The following is a 23,582-nucleotide window of genomic DNA, read 5'->3' on the forward strand; positions in this document are numbered from 1 at the left end:
AGTTTAACTTTGATAGTGCCCTCCTTTATCTTCTGATCCCTTCATCAGATTGCTTCCGTGGCTGATTATGCATGTCCCTCTAAGCAAAGGGAGACACAAACACCAATCTAAAGATGAAAGAATCGGTACTGAGGATATTGTGGTAGAACACAGATCCCCACTGTCCTTGCAACTTAAGAATCTCTAAGTCTCTGAAACAATGAAATAAACAGGTTTGTACCAGAGAGATGACCTGTCCAATCTGCCTAGCGTCAATCACATTCATTTATTCAAACTATTAGCAAGAAAGCAGTCACACATTTGGTGAACACAGTAAAGCATTCCATATTAATCGGAGCAAAAAAGCTTGGCACCTGTCTTGGTGTACCGTATATGCAAAACATCTAACCAAAGAAATGACAGCCTTAAATGAAGAGGCCAGGAAACAGCTGTTCACTGCTTAGAACAATAAATGGAAAGGAATGCATTTTCCAGGATCAGAGAGGATTTAATAAACAGAAGGGGAAGCAATCCTTCAGAATGTGCTGGTGGACTCTTCTATTCATGTGTATTGCTCTATATTTTCATCTCATTTATACAAGAAGGTGGAGAATACTGTGATGGGAGTGTGTTGCCACCAACAGTATAATGGGGAAAAAACCTAATAGCAATGACCAGAAGACCTTACTTCAGTCCCTTGATTGATGTTTGTTGATACAAACTGTTAATATTGCCTTTCATCTATAGTTTTCAGAGATGCAAAGGTATGCAAGGGATCAGGTCATGCTACTGTATAACAATTCTTGATATCTTTGTTTTTGTACCGGATATATCATTCCTACCAAACTAGACCTGTGTAAATGTAGAGATTGTTCAATGTTTTCATTTTAGTAGTTTGTATCATTTGAGTTAGTATTACTCTGGTCAGAATTACTCTTTCCCCAGCCAAATTCAACTGGAAATAATAATGTGATTTTTTAAAAAAACAAGTAGCTTAGTGCAGGAATGCATAAGCCTTAAAAATAGGGTTTAGAAAAAAGCTAGCTAGTAGATTCCCTCTGGATACCTCTAGTTCTTGTGGAATTGGGCCAGATATATTTATCTTGCTTACTCTGTTATTTTTGTTTAAAAACAAATTTGCCGCTAGATAGGCTTTCACTTGCTCCAATACTATATAGTTAAGGCGGTTACCATTTGGTACTCTTAGACAGTATCATTTGTTAACCATATTCTTCAAATGTTGTAATTTTTCTTCCAAAGCTCCTGTGAGACTGGACCTGATTCTGAACTCACTTTCATCAGTATAAATCAGCAATAACTCCATTTAAGTCAGTGGAATTACATCTGTGTAAAGTAATTTTATGTTTGTCACATCCTCCTTTACAAAATGTTAAATAGATACTGTTCTGTCTGTAAATGCATAACACAGTTGGGTAGCAATGATTGCAGACCCTGATTAAGCAAGATGCTTAAACATGTGCCCAACTTTAAGCATGTGAGCAGATCTGTTGGCTTCCCCAATTTTAAGCAAGTGAGTTAATGTGGCTAAGTATCTTGCTTAGTTCGGACTTTACCTACTTAGTGTCTCAAAACATCAGATGCAGGCACAAGATCTTCTGGTCCTTCAAAAGTAAACAGTCTAGTTACAGCTTTGTACAATATAAGGGAAGTATTCACCTTTGTTGATCCAAATACTGGATCCCTGCTGTAAATATATACACAGAGAACTTCCATTGACATCAGCAGCAGTTCTGCAAATGGAGTTAGGACAAATTATGCAATATTAATAATTAAATTTGAAGTCTGGATAAGAGACCTGAGAGGAGAGTATTACTGTAAGTGTTCACACCAGAACTATTTGACAGTTGATTTAATTTTGTTTTGTGTTGAATCTGTTTTATCTGTGACTATAGTTGTTTTGGTTGTATTAGCACTTGTTTTGTAACTTGCTGACTGTTGCCCAGAATCTTAATTGAAAACAAGGCATTGGCCTCACTGAGTAATGACTAATTACCTTTGGGCTTCACTGCAATCTGTTACTTTGCAGCTGTGCCAGGGAAGTTGGGGCACAGTCATATAGGACACTCACAGATTGTGGTTCCAGGAGAAGGGGCAATCTGAGGGGTTGTGCATCCAATACTTCTCATACTTTCCCTTACCTGTGCACAAATGCAGAGTGTATCCTTGACTCCACCTCCTCCCCATGGTGGGTGGCAGAGCTGTGTATTAAATTACTCCTTCCTGGAGCAAAGTGGGATTTGGGGCAGAATTCAAGGGGAAAATTTTGTAGTATTAGGAGTGTACTCTTATATCTATATTGTGACTCTTTGAAACTCAGTTCCTTACCAGTGATCCTCCCTTTGTCAGACAGCTATGCTCCATTGCTTACACAGGGATGTGCCTAAAGGCTCAGTCTAGAACTTAGTGAATAAAATTAAATATTTGCCCTCTCCATGGGTATTCCAAACAAATATGACCTGATGTTGTCCTTGAAAGTCTCACATCTGAAAGATGGCACATAAGAGAAGGTTTTCACATGGTGTATAAGAATGAACTTTTAATATCCATTATCACTGTGAATTCCTTTGCTTTCCAGAGCCAGAAGTTCCAAGATGGAGAAAACAAAATTAAGCTGTCAACAATATGTAGCAGTATAGGTAGAGGGCACATAGCCTACATGAGTGTCTGTTGACATTTGCATTTGGTGATTCCGAAAGAATGCGTGGAAATTCTGCTCATCACCAAGTCAATATTAAAGATTCTAATTTGATCTCTTTTGCTAAGATTCTTGGTTCATGCAGCTTTAAGAGGGCCAAATGCAGCTCATTTTACTCAGGAAATGCTCCCATTGGAGTTACAGCATGTATTCTACTGGAATTTTGAATGAATAAGGCCAGAAGGATTTCATCCAGAAAAGTGGAAGTTTCTGTTTGGCTAGTGAGGAGCTTATTTTTCCTTCTGAAATTTTCCACTATAACGGTTCCACCAGGGGTTAATACTAAACTGAAAAGCATACTGAGAAAATTATTGTGTGAAACAAAAGCAACAATCTATAATAAATATATTTATATAATCGTGAGTAACTGTTATTATAGGAGTGTTGTCTCCTTTGCGTTATGGGTTCCAGAACAATTCAGTTGCATTCTTCTGTCACTTGTACCACACGAGACAATACTTTTATATCCTAAGAGGTACATTCACTTGAATTAATTAATTTAGGTTACAGACAGTCAGTGAGTCTGAGGAGCTAGAATTAGCCAGCCAGCCACCTTGCCAGTGCAGTCAGCAAAAGACAGAGAACTCTAAGCTAGCAAAGGAACAAGAATTTGGGTTAAGGATATAAAAGTGATAATTAGAGAGGACTTGTCAAACGATCAGGGAAATCAAGCTGGTTTTGGTCACCTTAGTTATTGAAATTCCCTGAATCAATGGGTATATGTAGGCTGCTACAGATAATATGGATATTAATTTTTGTTATTTTTTTTATCCTCTCACCTGTATTACATATATAAATAATACCTGGTGCCAAAGATGGTTAATGTTTGTTTGTTTGTTTGTTTGTTTGAATTTTTTAAAGAAGATGTTTTGAAACATCTATGTGTGAGAAACCTTGTACTAGCTAATTTATGACAGGATTTGACATGAACTGATTATATGAGCTGATCAAATTAAACTAGAATCCATAGCTTTGACAATCCTAATCTCACAAACTGCTGGAAGATGGTTAGGTAAGCACTGAAGCATGGGATATCATGTCTGTTTTCAGTTATGCTGTTGTAAAGCTAAAGTAACTCCACTGATGTCAGCGACTTCTAAGAGCTGTATTTGACCTGGCCTGCCTCATATACAAAAAAGCGTTGAAGAAATCAAGATTTTCATTGTTTTTCCATTTAGTGGATGAGATGGGAGCTCTTTGTTTATTACATACACTTTTAGGCATTGTGCACACTGCACTGATCATTCCTTCTGATCTACATCATGTCCCAAGTGTCAAATTTGCAGTTCTACCATATCCCTAATGTTACAAAGAAGTGCTGTATAACTGAGAAAAATTTGCTAAACAGCTTCTTGGACATCCAGCAAAGCACTGGACTAAAATCTTTATAGACAAGCCCCTTGCCTATCTTGGCATTTTCTGCAATAATTAAAACAGTCATTCAGTTTTAAAGTCAGGCTTCATATTGAAAGTTGATTGTCATTTCTCCTCCCGCTACAGTATAATGAATAAAGCCCTACCTTCAGATAATTAAGCACCAGAAGAATTTAACAAAGTAGCAAGTGGAATACCAAATGACCAATAATTATCACTAGAACATTCAGAAGAGCGGTGGAACCACAGGACTTGGTAGATAAAGCAATCGATAGATTTAAAACATTACTGATTTTTAATGTCTGATGAGTACAATCTGTTTGTATACAACTCTGCAAACATAGGAAATGACATGGTCTGTGCCCCAAGACTGAGGGAACTGGGATTATTTAGTCTGCAGAAGAGAAGAATGAGGGGGAATTTGATAGCTGCTTTCAACTATCTGAAAGGGGGTTCCAAAGAGGATGGATCTAGACTGTTCTCAGTGGTACCAGATGACAGAACAAGGAGCAATGGTCTCAAGTTGCAGTGGGGGAGGTTTAGGTTGGATATTAGGAAAAACTTTTTCACTAGGAGGGTGGTGAAGCACTGGAATGGGTTACCTAGGGAGGTGGTGGAATCTCCTTCTTTAGAGGTTTTTAAAGTCAGGCTTGACAAAGCCCTGGCTGGGATGATTTAGTTGGGGATTGGTCCTGCTTTGAGCAGGGGATTGGACTAGGTGACCTCCTGAGGTCCCTTCCAACCCTGATATTCTATGATTCTATGAATTTACAGAAGTTGCAGTTCAAACACAAAATGCCAGATGAGAGCCAATCTGGAAGTGATATTATATTGTTGATAGTATTTTTAATCATCTGTTCTCTCTTTAGGGGACTATTGTTGAAAGTGTGCATAGAAGTGAATATTTTAAGGGGGAATTTGTTTGAAGAAAGGGGAGGGAGAACTTCTGTTATACAGGGAGAGTGAGCAACTTCCAAGTGTAAAGGGGAGAATGGGAATGAGTATGAAGAAAAATATTGATTCCAAAGGTATTATTAGGAGGTCAGCCTGGGAGGACTGCAGACAGTGGGTAAGGGAATCATGTGCCAATTACAGCAGAGTAATAGGAAGATAAGAAAGCAGAGATGTAGATAGGAGCAGCATTGTGCAGGGCTGTGGAAGTAAGGATGAGAAGCTTGAACTTAGTGTGAAAGGCAACAGGAGCACAGCGAAGGAATAAAAGGAAAGTGACATGGTCATAGTGGAAGGAAAGGAAGATGAGTTTAGTGGCAGGAGAACAGTTGGTCAGAAGCAGGGGTAGGCAACATGTCCATATCCACATGCATGCCTGTGGCTATTCTATTCTATCTATAGGTTTTTATTTGTCCCTCATTGTCACAGTATGTGTGCACCTTCAAGTAGTGCATTAAATGACTAATATCTGTTTATCACGTCACCACTCTTTTCCTGAGCTGGTGGCATTGTTTGATGTAGGTGTTATTTTGGGGGATTAACTCATCCATGATTTAGTACAGTCAGACCTAAATTATTGGAACTCTAGTTAAGTCTTGTATCAGTTTTCACCTGATAATATCCTCCAAGATTAAACTTTAGTGCATAAACACCTGCTGAACTATTTATGCCTTTTTCTCCACTACTTCACAGCACCATTCTGCTTTGGGAGCATTTCACACTCACTTTTCACCGGTGTACCTGTAGAGCAGTAGAGAATCAGGCCCAAAGAATTTACTAAGGGCATATGTATTAAAGTGTGACTAGTGCATAAAGACTTTGTGCAAGTACTGAGCTATGGCTGCTGCCACCTCCAGCTGGTCTTGAGGTAGCTGGCTAGTTGTCTATAACTAGGTAAGTTAGCCAGCAGGGTTTGAAGGCTGCACTCATAAGTCCCTGTTTTTCTCAACCATCTATCTGAAGATTTATTTTCTCTTGAGATCTCCAGATAATTTGGGTTCTATTTTATTTGTTTTCTTAATTTTGAGCTGAAATAATGGCATCATATGAATTGAACAATCATACTTGTTCTTGAAATATCTTGAAAATGTTGTTTGGGCTGGATGGGTTTGGAAGCATGAAGGGTGCGATTTTCAAGAGCACTTAGTGTTGCTGTAACTCTGCTCTCATTGAAGCTAAGGGAAGTTTTATCCCCATTGACTTAACTGGAAGCAAAGTTAGACTAACTGAGTACTTTTGAAAAACCCACACAAGATTTCATGACTCTTTGTTAGATTTATCTACCTCTGATCAGTAAACCATAGACTCAGTAAACATGGCTTCATTTGTGGAAAAAATATTAAAAACAGTGGTGAGCCAAATGTACTTGTCATTTAGAGATACATAATTAGGAACTATCATCTTGTATTTATAAAGAAGATAATTGTCCTGGAAAATGTGTGCCTTGCTTGAAGTCGGTGCTTGAAGTACTGTACATCAATGTATAGATTGTGGTGAAACAATTTATATGATTTATCTGAGTTTTAGGAAAGCATTTGATACTCTTCCAATTTATTTAGAAAGTCTTAAAGCATAGTACAGCAGCAAATACAAAGTGTTAGAGTAAACAAATTAATAATCGGTAGATTAGTTCTATTGACTGATAAGAAGTCCAAACACTTCAGTGTAGAGAAATTGAAGGTAATGAGACTAGAGCCCAAAAATAATCATACAAAAATGGACAAATAACTGAGAGGGAAAAAAAATTGTAGAGTGATTTTAGTGTGAGTCATCTGCAGAATACTTGCAGGAAAAGAGCAAACATGATCTCAGGTGGATTTAGAGCAAGTGATTTTGATCTCATCACTAGTTTTATGTTGGTGTAACTCCTCTGAACTTCATTATAGCTACCCTGGTTTGCACCATTCTAAGAGTAGGAACAGGCTCAGAGAATAAATCAGAAAATATAATTTGCACATTATAAGCTAAGACTGCATCTATATAATGGAAATCTAGCTATTGCACTTATTTAATTATTTATTTTACTTGATTTACTTGATTGATGATCTACCTTCTGATGTCTCAGGGCACATAATCAAAATTTAATAAATACCATTGCAATACCCTTTTCCAATGAGCAAAAAGAAAAGGAAATTACCTTAAAACAAACAAACCCTTTCACTATTCAATCATCTCTTCAAAGATGTGCATCAGAAAAGAGAAGTATTTGCACTGTACTCTAAAGTTCAATAGATTCTAGTTCTGTTGGATATGCTAGGAAAATGAGTTCCAGAAAGAAATACCCTCTGTTGAGATTGTTCTGCTACTAGCACCAAGATTTAAATGTGGGATCCATGAAATTAACTGTGGTGCTTGAGCTAAACCACTGCAACAGTGTATTTCAGGACAGACATGGTTTCAGATAACTAAGCTTCAGATTCAAGTTTTCAATTCCGAGTAATGTAAATTTCAACAACCCCCAGAAGTCACAAAGACTCTATTGTCTTCCCCAGTTAGTAACTGCACGCAAAGTAGCCAAACTTCACACTCAACAATGTAAAATACTCTCATATCTAAAAGAATCAGCATAGACTCCTGACTATTCCTCACTGAGAGGAGGAAATCCTCAGCCAATGAGACCAGCACAGTCTCCATGACATACTAAAACCAGACTAACAGGGATGAAGGAATCCGTGTGACACCAAAATTGCCTTGCCACAACCTTCAAGATAATCTTCCCAAAGATGGCAGATTAGAGGTAGGTCAATAATTGACAAGATTACAACATGAAGAACCTGACCCAAATTTTCCTAGGGAAGCCATTGCAATTGTCCTCCCTAGACACAAATCCTTTCCCACCAGGACAGCCAGTCCAATGCAGAGCTGCACAGCAGGTGGGAAATTCCTCACAATATGAAAGATCTGTCAGTTTCCAAGCAGAGCCACTGAGGATATTCCAGGAGGACAACAATTTGGAACAATCCTGCTGGAAATAACTTTGTGTGTACAGTAGTAGAAAGAACAAAGTTTTCTTCACCGCTATCAATACCATACCATAAATGTTTATGCACCCTGCAGCTGACTGGTCTCTGGACAAGTCTGTCACTACCCTGCTCAGAGTGTGAAAGGTAAAAGTATACCACTGTGAGGATGGAAAATAAGCAGAGAGTGCTTAGGGGCTTCTTTGTCGATGACTGAAAACAGAAGAGGATTCAGTGTTCTGTGGTAGCAGGCACATTGATAGAGTGAGTCACTGGCCATAGACTAAACGACATGAATTGAAGTGTAGGGTCTCTACTAATTGGTGTCCTACCCTTCCATGATGATGCCACAGATAGCAATAATCTACCCACAGATCTCAATCTACAGAATCTCCTGCTTTGTTTCCCCATACCCTCTATCACAAGTACCAATGAATCCAATCACCCAGAGATGGTCCCTCCCTATCTTCAGCTCACAGTAGCATTGCTCAGCCTTCTCAACCACCAAACTGAGGGAACTAAAGAGGATGTAGATGCTGAAGCTGGCTCCTGAAAAAATGATGTGGTGGGGAAAGGGAAACAAGATCCATATCCTAAGAAAAAGCTTTTAATTTAGACAAAGTCTGTTAATCTTGCACATAAAATATTTATTTCCCCAGTTTCCCTACCACTGAACCCAGCAAGAGGATGGAAACGGAGGAAAAGAAACCTAGCAGATCTCTCACCCCAGCCTGAGGGCTAATCAGACAGCATTATTAAGAAAACACTGAAAAGACCCCTTCCCATAATAAAATCTTACCTAACAAGAACATCTTCAACCTCAGAATGGAGAGCAGATTTATCTTACTGGATGTAATCATTTCCACATCACCCAACGCAGCATAAACAAGCCATTCCACTTAACCATCATCAGCTTGTTCCCATATAACTTTGTCCCTGTCCACAACCGAAAAATATCTTAAACTGACTCCTAACTCCCCCGACAATTCCTTCTGTGCAACAGAGTATTGCTGATCCTCAACAAGCTATGCAACAAAGAGAAACCCAATGCTATGAGTAAAAATCAGGATTGCTCAGATTGTTGTAAGTAAAAGGAGATTGAGTGCCCCAATAGCATCCAATCTGTGGCCCTAGAGGACAACTGTGCTAAGAAGAAAATGTGCATGTGATTATATATTGGAAACATGTTCTCAGAGCTGTTCCCTGTGATTTTTAAACTGGTATTCAGATTGGACCTGCTGCCATAGGGAGAAGGTAGGGAGGTCTCTGATTCCTGAGTGGTCTTCTACACCACAACCCCAGAGCAGCTCTGCTGTGAACTAGATCTGTGAGTAGCTGCTCTTCATTCTGTGCTGCAATTCCACTGCTGTATTTCAGGGCTTCGAGAGCAGATTTCGCTGCTTCCCTGGTGGACTGTGGGAATCTGAGTTAGAGCAGGAAACCAGTACACACTGAATTGGCTATGTCTGAGCCCAGGACAATGCCTGACACAGAATGGCTCCCCTACTCTTCCCAGCCCCTTGTTCCCTCCAGGAAGCCTAGGAGAAGTGAAAGCAGTAGAAGATGAGAAGCAGCCTCAGTCACAGCTCCCTGATTATCTGCCCAGTCCTCTGCACAATCTCTGTGCAAAGGGAATAGAGCAGGCCAGAGGGTCTGTCCCAAAGTATTGATTGCGCCCACTTCACCTTTTCTGCAATAATGTTTTCCACTCTGACTGACAAGATTGGATACCACTCCCATGGTGAAATATAATGCTTGTGATGCTATATGCATGCTCCTGGTGCATAGGTTGATACTGAGTTGGACACTGTAATTAAAGAAAGGCAAGTGGAATATCTATTTTTTTTTCATAAGAAGGAAATGGAAAATAAGTACGTCCCCTCAGGTCAAGTCAGAGGTGAATGCAGTTTTGGAAAGAGAGGCCACACCATCTGTGCAGAAATTGCAGCTGTGCAGAAATACCCACACTGTCTTTCATCTAGCTAGCCTGTTAACAAGAGCAGTGAAGATGCCTCAAAGCAGGCTTCAGGATGAGTTATACCAACCTGCCTGAATTCCCTTGGTACACACTCAAATTTGGGTCCTGCACTGAAGCCTGCACCACCATGTCCTCACTGCTATTTATAGCAATCTAGCTAGATTAAAGCTGAGGTGGGTACGTCTATGTGAGCTGCAAATCACATTCCTGTTTGAAATGTAAACGTAATCTAAGAGTGAGGAGAAAACTGACATACCCCTTGGAGAATGGTTGCTGTTAAAACTGCCCCTTCAGATATCCCTGTGCTCCCTGGCGATATTCAGAAGAATGCCACACAAAACAAAAAACACAACAACAACAAAGAGGTTGAAGTACTCTGCAAGAAGTTCCATTTCAATAAATGAAATTACTTGTAGAGTAACATACTACTCACTGTTAGGGTTGCCAATTTTGGTTGGAAGTATTCCTGGAGATTTCATCGCATGACATACTCTTTAATTAAAGATTAATCTTTAATTCCTGGTGATGCCAGGGTAATCCTAGAGGTTTGGCAACCCTACATTGTGCATAAGAATGGCAAAAATTGGCCCTTTGTAACTGTTGAACTGGCCTTAATCACCTCCTTGCTTATCTGGAGTGTTCTCTTTGTCTAATTACGTGGCTGATTCTATAAAGTCAATGGGAATATTCCTGAGTAAGAACTTCTCATATTCTGCCATCACTTAATGGGAATATTTGTGAGGTAAGTTATTGTTCAAGATGAGTAAGGGTGGTAAAATTGGGTTTGGAGGAATGGACCCTTAGTTCATACCCTGTTTTGGGAAGAAACATGTTCACTGTAAAGCATCATGCACACCCCCATGGTACTGCATACATAATAATCATAAATCATTGGATGGATGGGAAGCTGAAAAAGAATACTGGGAGCATAGGAGGTAATAGCTGTTTGAGTCACAGAGGGCTAGAAAATAGCCATTGCTCAGAAGAAACAAAAAACAGTGGTCACAAGAGAGATACAAAGGGAGAAAGAAGAGAGAGATTAGGATTATCTGAATAGAGTGAAACTGTATATGAATCCCTGCCCATTGATATGAGAAGATGCCCATTATTTTTTTACTAGAGCACATTTATCAATTTCATGGTTCCAACATTATTAATTGAAATGTATGTTGGTTATTTTCAATTTTATCTTAATATGAAAAATTAAAGAACATCTTTGTTTGCTAGTGACAGTTCTATAGTTAGGTACAAATTCTGATTCTGCCAGGATGCCTATTATTCCTTTTAAAATACCGGCACTTTTTACTATTTGAAGGGGCAAAAACAACAATCCTACACCATGCATCAGTTAGTACCTGATAAAAAGTGGAATAGAGAGAAAAAGACCAGATAAAAAGTGGAATAGAGAGAAAATGAAAAGACTGACTGAAAGAAAATATTTTTTTAAGGAAGAAAAGACACACCAAGAAAGATTAGTTAATTATCTATTATATCTGAAGGTCTGTACAGAGCAGCTCTGCAGCACTCACTCCTATTTTATAATACTGAACCCCACTGTGATGTACTGTGTTCTTCAGCTCAGACTTTCCTTACAGTGTTTAGTGACTTCCACACTTCATTCATTTCTCTTTGAGTATTGGTTATTATTTGAATGCTGTAATTATTGTGGGAGATTCTAAGCAGTGGAACCCAACATTACTGCTATAGTACGCATTTTTAAGGGAAAGGTAGGGAAAAAAATTACATAGATGTTAATAGTAATTAAAGTGCATCTAAGAATTAATTAGACATTTTTTTAAATCCTGGATATTTTATTTTATGTATTTGCAAATGGAGGTTAAAAAAAAGATTTCAAATATTACACAAATAAATTGTTTTGGTTTTTAACTTAACACCCTCACAGCAAAGGAGAATAACAGGAACTGGGGCAGAGGCAAAGAGTTACATATTGTCAGCACTGAGTGCCTACTTGATCTTTGGAGTTTGGATGATTTTGGATTTTGAAAGATTTGGGGTGTGATCCAATTCCACCGAAGTCAATGGGAGTTTTTCAGTTGACTTCAGTGAACTTTGGATTAGACTCGTCCACAGTGTGGAGTATGATCCCTCTGTTTCCTCAGTGGAGGGATGAGAAGAAACCCCACTCACAGTGGAAGAATTTGGAGGAATCTCACTGGGTTTTCTCACCTCAGTTTCCTCCTTTATAGGATTTTTCCAGAAAAGAAGGCAATTTCTGTTTATCTGAGATTTTTGTAAAAATGAAAAGCAAAGAAGTTTGTTTTGCAAACATCTAGAAATTTGTACCTGATATAATCTGACGGTGTCCCTTTAAACTTTTTTAGACTGACTTTAGAATATTCCAGACATGCTTGTGTGGTATGTAGACCTATGTATGAACATCTATATTTATTTCACTTTGTTGGACCAGAAGGAGGAAAGGGGCAACCCAATTACATTGCATACTGTACAGATAGGAACTGGTGTATGACTAAGTGCGTAGCGAGATGAGTCAGGTGTCATAAAAAACAGAGGATGCTGATTGGATGATGAAAAATTCCATCTGTTCAGGAAGCTAGTATAATCACATAGGTTGGGAATTGTAGCCATGTTATTTTCCCTCATGCCCATGAAAATGCAGCTAAAATGACAGGCACGCCACAGATTTGAGAAACCTTTGGTTTATGAAATCTGTGGCTTTTGATAGGAATGTAGCTACTATTGAAGTATCATTGCCTCTCTCTGCAGAATCTCTGAAACTAAATGCTGTATATTTTCCTTTTAAAAAGAAGGTGCTACTTTGCATGAGTTCTTACAGTAAAAGTATGGCAAGGTTTATTCTACCAAACAGATGTATAAAAATGTATTTGGTAGAAGCAAAGGGAGGAAGCACTGTCAGGAGGTCTAAGTCTTATTCCTTGCTCTCCAGTGACTCACTGTGTGATCTGGAATGGCTCACTCAATCTCTCTGTGTCTCATTTTTCCCATCTGTAAAATGGAGCTAAAAATACCTACCTCACAGGGGTGTTGTGAGGCTTTATTAATTAATTTTTGTAAAGTGCTTTGAGATCCTTGGATGAAAGGTGCTATGGAAAAGCCAATATGCTTCACTTTTGTAAGGGCAGTAATACAGGTACACACAGATGTTTGGGTGACTGAAGGAACCTGATGCTTTAAAACACTGCTGAAAAGTGTCCAGCCACCTAGTATAACAGCACATCTTAATGGTTGTTACTTCCTATAGGATATGTAGAGAGCAACTTCCATGGTTGAAACCATGGAAGAATTATACTTTGGCTCATAACAGAGCTACTCCCTACAAGCTACAAGGTGCCCAGTCTACCTTACATGTGCAGAAATGTTCAGGACATTTAGAGAAACAGACACACAGATTCCAGCCAACAATTAAGTCTGCTCTACTGCCGAACCATCTGTAGACAGACACCACTTATGTAAGGCTAGATCATGCCTTAAAGGCACAGCAAGGCATTGTCAGAGGGGAGGTACCCTCCCAGGAGATAACCAGGAGACCTCCTGGTTGGGCCACGATGGGGGGAGCACAATCTGCAATTCCCCTTATGCATATTCCTTGTCTGTGCAGCCAGCCAGCAGCACACAGGAAGGATCAGAATGATAGCTGTATCCACACACTCGCCCACCTCACTCTTGGCCACCTGTACCTTGGAAAAACATATTGGTAGCAGCCTGTCTGCTTTCCCAGGTGTAACTGTTACAATTTTAGCCAGATTGTGTAAACTGTAGGGGTAAGGGCCATACTTCCTCCCCACACAGCCATATAACAGCCAGTCAAGATCTCACCTATAATGTGTGCAGTCATAATAAAATTAGTATTATCATTAAACAGACAAAATGTGTGGAACCAGTTAAAAGTTAAACTTTGGTAGCATAAATAAATAATAATAGCATGGTAAGATTTTATACAGTTGAATCAAAGGGAAGTAACATTGTTTTGTATAAAGTAATTTTGCCTTATTGTTAAACTAAAATATTTCCAAAATCATGTTAACTAAAACATATGCTAATTTGGGACTTGAACCTTCGGGGTGATGACCATTCTTGCCTGACCTAGCAAAGCACTTAAGTACATAGCTTCAAAACTAAGAACCTGCCTAAGAGCGCTGCTGGATCTGGCCAGAGTGCTGATAGCCCTGGAGAACTGCCTTGGACCAGATGACAGTGGTACATGCGTCTGTAGTTTTCCTATTTTTTTTAAAAAAAAGCTACTGCATGGAGTTAATTAATAAATGTTTCCCTAGAAACACAATTGTTTTTAAAGAAATATAAAGTAGAAGACAAATAGTAACTGAAGGATTAAAAGAGTTTATTCCCATTTCCCTCATCAAAAATTCAAACATTACACTTTCTTCTTCTCCTCCACTTGCCCCTCCTCCTCCTTTTTTGGACTGAACGGGCAGGAGAGCTTAAATGGATTAAACCAATCTAACAGAATATACAGTATTAAAGTTACAGCTTTTACCCAGCTTCACAAGCACTCAAAAGAAATTTATATCTTTACTCAGGAAATAAGTGATTCATATTTTGGCTTTGCACTATAATATAAGCAAAGTGCTGCACATTCATCCATTGGTGATCATCCATATGCCCGTCATTCAAGTCAAAACATCAACTCAGAATTCAAAGGTTCAAAAGGTGTTGTGTGGAACACTCAGTGCACACATGAACAGTCCTAATATGAATGAACTGAGAGAATAAACATCTTCATGTTCTGTGTTTCAATATGCTGTTAAACATATGCTGGCTTCACAACAGCTTTTGGAAGTTAAAGTCTTAGGCTTGAACACATCAACTTTTTTCAGAGGTGTAGCTTAGTGCCTCATTAATTGCTCTCACTGTTATTTCTTTCACCTCTGGCTGCCTATCAGACACAACTGCAAGAAGTACTATGTGAAAGCAGCAGTTTCCACTGCATATTCTTCATACAGGTGGGCCTGGGCCATATTTCAGTAATGTAAGATTTGTTTATAAATTTCATTTAGAATATGATCATTAGAGTATTAAACACATTTGATTTTCTTATTCCACAGACTAATCGTCTAACTTAACTACCTACTTCTATGCAAACACATGAAATGGAAAATTTTTAAGTAGCTGAACTCTATCTCCAAGTCTTGCACTGAGAAAACCAAGTTCTGATGCACCTCAATTTTAGTGAACTGAGGCCATCAGAATTTTGGATATCACAAAAATAATAGACTTGTAAACTAAAATAATATTAAGATTGACAATAAAAATGGGTTTTATGACAATGACTTGGGTTTTCTTATCAGCTGAATATAACACACATCTTTTCTTGTTAATAATCCTCCATACTATACTTAATTAGCTAATGTAGTTTGCACAATATACTACCCTCAGATCTCTGCTCTGCCTTTCGTAGACACAACCTAATCCGCTATGTATATCAGTTCTGCTGCTTAACTACAGCCTCCTCTCATCCCAGGATACCCAAGCACTGTGTAGAATGAACACTAGCATGTGGCTGAAGTATTATATTTCTCACTGTTGAGCTTTGTATTTAAAATTCTGATTTATTCTTTTGTCCACTAACCTGCAGAAAATATTCTGTTATGCCAAAAGCATACCCGTCAGCAAATATTAGTATATTAAATTCTCCTGCTACCTGAAATTTCCCACTACATTTTGTTTAACTCAAAGCACAAAAGTCATAGCTTAGAAATTGTTATATCTACAATTGTACCAAAATACATTTGAGTCCCTATGATGTTAGCTTATGCTGATGAGCTAGCTCTTGAGCTGGTGCAAATCAGCATAACTCCATTGATTACACTGGTCCAGTATGTCATTCTAATTACTAAATTGGGGAAGTCCTTTTTTAAAAAAATGTGACTTACTGTTACATATAAGTGCTTGCAGCAAATATTCAAAATGTTTGAGTAGCTGAGTGTCAAAATATATTTAATATTGTGTTTTTAGTCAATAACAATTGACCTATGTTTATTTAAGAACTTGTATGATGGTGATGCACACTAACTTTTGAATTACAATGAGATATATTCAGGGGTATTCCTCGTGTCTCAGAGTGACTCATTCTATTCACAAAGTTGCCCCTCTGTTACTCACTAGTTATTGAACCAGAACTCAGTAAAACAGAGTTACTATGTGTCATCTTGTGATATTGTGATGTACAGGATAACAAGCCAACACAGGAGTTATCTAATGTGGCCTTTGTATAGACAAGACACTTTGGATTGAAGCCAATGTCATGTATGTAGGCGAATCTAAATTGGGGATAGTGTAACTACTTACACTTATATTGTACATACTGTTATTTCTACTTTCCTTTCATGTAATGATTATCTAACAGTTTTTCGCTTGTTCATAGTTTGCAATAGCTAAGCAATAGATTTTGAATTCTAGCTACCGGTGCACTTATTGAAATGTATTTGTACCTCTTTGTGTACTTGTCTTGACAGTTGTTTTTCATATAGCACTAATTGTGTATACGGTGCTTATATAAGAACCAATTCTCTTTTGGTGTACATTAATTAATTAAGAAAACAGACCCTATAACGCTCACTCCTTTGAAAAGATTGGAGTGAGGAAAGTTAAACCAACCTAAGAAATATTATAGTTTGAATAATATAATTATAAAATAACCCCAATAAAACTATAAATAAAGAAGTGAAAAGAGGAATAGAAGAATTTATGACTTAATATTTTAGAAATAATGCCAATTAAAATGTCTTTTTTCCTGCATAATTAATAGTTTATTATATGATAAATGAAAGAAATTAATGGTGCATAGCAAATATATAAAAATGCCCTTATGGGCTTTACAGATATTCATTTTCTTAATACCAGCGGTTTCTACTTACCTGAACATGGGTCTTAGTGTTCTAGATCTACTGTACGATAAACAGTATTTGACATGCAGTTTATTTTCTGTCCATGCTATTGCAACAACAGTTCCAATTCTAGCCACTTTTTTCTTTTCTTTTCCTTTTTCTTTCTTTCTTTGTTTCTTTCTTTGTTTCTTTCTTTTTTTATGCAGAAGACCATCAAATGAATTGTCACAATACTCGAATAATGCAAGACACAGAAAAAGATGATAACAATAATGATGAGTATGATAATTATGATGAACTGGTGGCCAAGTCATTGTTAAATCTTGGCAAAATTGCAGAGGATGCGGCATACAGAGCCAGGACAGAATCAGAAATGAACAGCAATACATCTAATAGTCTGGAAGACGATAGTGACAAAAATGAAAATATTGGTCGGAAAAGTGAGCTGAGTTTAGATTTAGACAGTGATGTTGTTAGGGAAACAGTGGACTCCCTTAAATTATTAGCACAAGGACATGGTGTAGTGCTTTCAGAAAACATTAATGACAGAAATTATGCAGACAATATTTCACAGCAAGATAACAGGAATATGAACTTTGTAATGCTAGGGAAGCCTATGAACAATGGACTTATGGAAAAAATGGTGGAGGAGAGTGATGAAGAGGTGTGTCTCAGCAGTTTGGAATGCTTAAGGAACCAGTGTTTTGATCTGGCTAGGAAACTTAGTGAGACAAACCCACAGGAAAGAAATCAGCAGCAAAATATGAATGCTCGTCAACATGTCAGGCAAGAAGACGACTTCCAAGGAAGAACGCCAGATCGGAATTACTCTGACATGATGAACTTAATGAGGCTTGAAGAACAGTTGAGTCCCAGATCTAGAACTTTTTCTAGCTGTGCAAAGGAGGATGGGTGTCATGAAAGAGATGATGATACCACCTCTATTACTTCAGACAGGTCTGAAGAAGTTTTTGATATGACAAAAGGTAACTTAACCCTGCTTGAGAAAGCTATTGCTTTGGAAACTGAGAGAGCAAAAGCCATGAGGGAAAAAATGGCAATGGAAGCTGGAAGGAGGGATAATATGAGATCATTTGAGGAGCAGCCTCCGCGACAACTTTCTGGGGATGACAGGAAGCCTAAATCCAGTGACGGCCATGTCAAAAAGCCATATTATGGTAAAGGTAATATTTCTATATACTGTATGTTGTGTCATGAAAAAGTGTGAGCTAATGTGATAAGTGATGATTAGAACTCTAATGTGAAGTCATTGTTTGTTTAATTTGTATGACTATGGCGTGATTCTAAAATAGCATCATGCTGTGATTACCTAATAGAACAACTCATTCTACAGTGTTAGAAACCTGTACAGTATTTCAGTGCGATATCATTTGGCTAAATAGAAAAGCACAACTTTTCAGGGAAACAAAACAAATAAGAGATCATGTTGAAAGAGGCAAAGATGATTCTAAAGGGTATTATAACTAAAAATATGAGGAGAATTGCATTGCATACTCTATTGAATGGTGGGGATTTATGTAGCAGTTAGTCAATCAGCTATGAAGTGCATATTTTACAGATTGGATTGGGTAGGTGGCATCATAATTTATAAAATTATCATCAAATGACAGTTATTGATGAAGCCTCTCCCATCTAAAACGTAGAGTTGCCTGATAGAAATTGAACAGTATCAGAATGACCGATAACATAAGATAGGGGCAGTGACTGCACATTAATTATCTTAAGATACTAAGGTAATGGAAACCATTTGCTATGCAAGGCATAGTGTGGCCTGGGCTGAGATCAATAGCAATTTCTTTCTTATATGCATTCCACTTCACTGGTTTCATTCCATTGTGGAAACAGTTAAGGTGCTGCCTTAACCATAATTATACATATAAAGTTAATTTTAAAATATGTTTTAATTTAAAGAATAATCCTAGTAATGGTGTGTTAATATTAACACACCCCTTTGTATGTGTCCACATATATATGCATAAGGGCTCTGTCCTATACAGCATTCAGTACCTCCCAAAATTGTTGAACACCCTGAATTCCTATTGACTTTAATGGAAGTTGAGGGCTCTGCATTTCTAAGGAGGTGTTAAGCATGTTGCTGGATTGGTTATATATTGTATTTCTTATAGAAACACCTGGTTTCATCTCTACAATTTGGACTGTGGGTTTGGGGTTGTGGGTTATTTTGTTTTTTTCATTATAAACCTCTGATTCCTAAGGGTGATAACATGGTCATAAAATCTGGCTGTGAGATTAAAGATGGCACACACATCTCAGATCTGGAGATTTTTGATTTTGTAAACAAGTTTTAAGGGGGGACAATGGCCAGTCTCTTATATAAACAGGAACATGAAAGTTATTTGTTTCAGAAACTTATCTGCAATGTAGCTTAGAAATTTTATTTACTTTCAGACACAAAGATTGTAGTCCACTGTATGAACTAGTAATGTTGGGTGTTTGGGGAAGACATTTTTTAAGTTTAGTTAAACAGTTATTCCATAGCCATGTGGATTTTTCTATTGTTTGCATGTGACACATAATAGGTGTATGTTCCCTTCTTAATATGTGTATGTAATAAAAACCAAACAGAACATGGCAAACCAGTGCTGATATCTTAAAATTCTTAAAACAGTGTTTTCCAGATCTGCCAACCCATGAACGCTTGGGAAAACACATAAACATATATCTCTGCAGTCACCAAAGGATTAATATAGTAGTAGTGGAAATATGGGCTTCTTATTTCAGTGATTTCTAGAGCTTCCCTGATGCCAACCTCCTTCTAAGGAACTGCCTGATGAATTAGAGATGGGCCCAAACATAACCCTTGAATACAAAGGAAAGCCCTGAAATTATGGTAGTTTGGATCAGGAAACTTTACAGCTGTGACCCTTCTCTGTTTTTCATAGAGGAAAGGCTGGAGGAGAGGGGGAGGAGAATGATTCTTTCCCCACTCTAGAGAAGATTGAGAAAAACAGAATATTGCAGTGAATTAGAGTAAATTACAATTATGTCATTTATTCTCATATCTCATATAATCTCCCCAACATGCTTGCAAAAGTTCTCCAAGGAGGTGAATGATACAATTAAAGGGAAATATTCTCAGGGTGGAGGTGTCAAGGAAGAATTGTAACTCCTGTCTTCTCTCTTCAGGAGCTCTGCTCTCAGAGATCACTGAAACAACAAAGGCATGGCAAGCCACAGTTTTTTCTGCCATTTAAAATTTTCCAGAGACTCAGTCCTCCAAGACTGATGACTTTTAAAACCTTGTGACCCAGCTTGGGCAAGCTTTGCTCAGGCAAAACTTCTACTGTGGCAAGGATTGAGTGAGGATTCCAGGATGAGGCTCTTAAAAAAATTAAAAACAATAAAGTAATATTCTCTAGTGGAGGAAGGGATTCAATAAGAGCAGATCAGCTAGCCAAAATATTTATGCATTTATATTGAGAGGTGAATATAATCCTGAGCCCTAAGTTTTCTGCATAGTTGCATAGAATTTTAGCTGGATGTCTTCTATTAAGTCAATGGGAAATTGTGCAAATAAAATTCCATGCAAGTTTCGGAAATGTAAGATTAGTATGCAGCATCTTTTCTGACTTGCTAGACCATAAAGGCTCTTTTGGAGCTCATAAACCCTATTATTCTAAGGATCTGAAAACTCAGGAGAATTTGCATGACCAGCTCCTCAGCTGGTCTAAATTGGCATTCCTCCATTGACTAATATAGAGCTACATAATTTACATCAGCTGAGGTTCTAGTCCATGGACTCTAGAGAAGCCATTATGGTCTATTGTGTTATTCATCTGCATTTTAATAGTCCTTGAATACTGGTATATTTACATTATACTTATTTTATTTATTTTTATTATTCACTTATCTAACACTTTCCCCACATTTCAATGTGCTTTATACAAAGAGTTGTACAGAGTTGTGTGTGAGAATGAAAATGGGACTGGTGGTCTAGTGGTCTCAGCACAGGTATATGTGGCAGAAACTCCTGAGTTCTCGTCCTAGCTCTGATACTGACTCCTTCTGTGCCCTCGCTTTTAACTGCTAAAAAATAATTTCTCAAAGAGTAAACTGGGAATAATGGTATTTACTTACTTCATAGGGGTTTTGTGATGTTTATATGACTGGACAGAGCTTTGAAGATGAAAATTTGTAAATAAATATGTTTACCATTGAACAGCAGAAAACAGTATTGTATGTTACACCTGACATACATGCAAACTAAAATAAAACATTAGCAATTAAAAATGCATTTGTGACAGCTAAGTTTAAAGTGTAATCTTAAAAGTTAATATTGGAAATTAGGCCAGGAGAGCAATCACTATGTGATAAAGAGTTTCTCATAAGCCAAGATGGTTGAACAAGAGTTCGGAATTTAGAATGTGGAACAACCACATGAGAATATAAACATAAAAATAAAAATCTGCAACTGAATGTGAACTATGATTAGTATGTACACTTTATCTACTAAAAAGAGATTGAACCCAAATCTCTAGAAGTACTTAAAGGGTCCATTGATGTCACTGGGGTTGTACCTGCTCAATGAGGGCTGAATTTTACCATAAGGTTTAATAGAAACCTAATAGCAAAACCTTATTTCCAAAGAAAAAAAAGCATAAATCCTGCAGCGAAGAAATAACAGGAGCAGCGTAAAATATATATAAGATGATAGATCAGTTTGAGTTCTGAATTCAGGATTGACTGAAGAACTAGAATGAGTGATGATGTTTGCTCTTAGCTATTAACTTAGAATAAGACAGAATCTTTGTAGCCAGATTAGCATGAACCTTTTTTCTTAAATATTGGTGTATAAATCAGTTCTATTCTCCAAAATCAGGCAACAGTATTAAAGATGCTGTGGTGTAGCGTATATTACGTGCTGAGTTGGAAGTCTTGGGATGTTACTTTACAAATGTTCTATTACAGGAAACAAACTGATGAAATATGTGATCAAGTTCTAGTTCAGGAATAATTTCACCAGTAGTTTCATTACTTTCTTGGCAGAAAAATATTGAAAAGAAGTCTCCTTAGGCCCTTTTGTTGACTTATACACAAAGAAACAAACAGCATTATAGAAGTTTATTAACCTTTTAAGCTTATGAATATACAAACTTTATAGAGGCATGATTATAATGGCCCAAATTCAAAATAAGGAATTGTTACATCTGAATAGATCTTTTACCCCATCATGGCTTATTGGAGGAAAAAATGCTTTTTATGCTTTTGTATTCTACTACTTCATAAGGAATTTAGGGAAATCAGTGTCATCTGCTTAGAGTGAGTTTGAATAAGGATATATTTGTGCTGAATCGTTGAATCAGTATGCTAAGTAGCTGGGTCTGCTCACCTCAAGAGACTGAACTTCTATGACAGTACATTTGCAGGTTTCAATACATAAGGCGAAAAGAAAGGGAGAACCATCTAACAGTTTCAGAGTGTCCTTACACTCTTAAGCTGATGCTTGCCAGCAGAACATTGATTGACAATGGTATGGCTTTGCTGCAAGAAGGTCACTACCCAATCACTATGATAAGTATTGCTGTGATCATAGGAGCCTGCAGTATGAAAAGAAGATAATGGGGATAAAAGTGACAAAATTGTTTTAAGAAGCAGCAGTTTTTTCTTCTAGTATTTTGAAGAACATTTTCCAAAGAATAACTTACAACATTAAATGAACCTTCTTACAGAAATTTGGAAAGCATAATTCACTTGACACATTTGTTGTAAATTATAGATCCCTCAAGAACAGAAAAGAAAGAAAGCAAATGTCCTACCCCTGGGTGTGATGGAACTGGCCATGTAACGGGGCTTTACCCCCATCACCGCAGTTTGTCAGGATGCCCACACAAAGATAGGGTCCCTCCAGAAAGTAAGTCCACATTGTTTCATGGAAACTGGGGATAAAACTCCAAAGATTTTTCTAGCATGCTTTTTAAACCTTTTTTTATTTCCATTTTATGGTATGGTATGTCTCAGTTAAGCATCCTGTTCTGTGCTATAGTTTTTTTTCTTTATTCCATCATTTTCATATCTCTAATAACTTTTAAACTAAAAAGAACAACTTTTAAAGCTGTATTCTTTGATTCTGAGAATGTTAGGTTATTTTTAACAGATGCATTTAGTCTGCAGAGAAAGATTTTCCAGATATACTGCACTGCTTTTACTTCTGAGTGCTGATGTCACAGCATAACCTTCCCTGTTGTTTAGTGCAAGAACAATTGTGCTTTCAAGTTTGAAAAACTCACCACCCATTTTATTTCTGTGTTTGTTTATTTGGAGACATAATGAAGAAATGTATATTATAAAAAGGAGAGAGAGAGAATTTGGCCCTTTAGTAGTAGTATCCAGGATTTTAAGCCATATTCTTTTGTCATTTATGTGGGTGCATCTTCCCTTAAAGTCAATGAATTCTGTGGGGACTGAGGTCAAAAGAAGTTACGCTTGTGTAGAAGAGAAGAGGATTTGGTCTTGAAAGTTTAAGCTAGATCCTCAGATGGTATAAATTGGTATAGTTCCACTCAAGCTAACTAAGCTGTGCTGATTTATATCAGCTGAGGATCTGGCTAGGGTCTGATTCTCTTTCTTACTTTCACTGATGTAAAACGGGAGTTACATCATTGAATTCTGTGGGCCTGTCTCTCCATTGTCTTGCAAATTGAGGAGTCATTTATACCTGTGTACATTAAAATGGGTGCAAAACCCATCCAAATCAGAAGGGCAACATTTGATACCCATTTAGGGTGATCAGACAGCAA

General features: G+C 37.6%; 1 protein-coding gene across 15 annotated transcripts in view; it reads left to right on the top strand.

Annotated features, from left to right (window-relative positions):
- Positions 1-23,582, top strand: part of MYT1L (myelin transcription factor 1 like) — a 383,199-nt gene that overhangs the window by 259,147 nt on the left and 100,470 nt on the right. For 9 of the 15 annotated variants that reach the window (XM_032791093.2, XM_032791090.2, XM_032791100.2 and 6 more), the window contains 2 exons: positions 17,010-17,987; positions 22,562-22,696. In XM_032791093.2, coding sequence (XP_032646984.1) covers positions 17,010-17,987; positions 22,562-22,696 — 1,113 coding nt within the window. The remainder of the gene's footprint in view (positions 1-17,009; positions 17,988-22,561; positions 22,697-23,582) is intronic. The other 6 variants (XM_032791099.2, XM_032791101.2, XM_032791104.2 and 3 more) reach the window with 4 other exon arrangements.

This window comes from Chelonoidis abingdonii, chromosome 3, assembly GCF_003597395.2.
Source record: "Chelonoidis abingdonii isolate Lonesome George chromosome 3, CheloAbing_2.0, whole genome shotgun sequence".
Taxonomy (NCBI): Eukaryota; Metazoa; Chordata; order Testudines; family Testudinidae; genus Chelonoidis; species Chelonoidis abingdonii.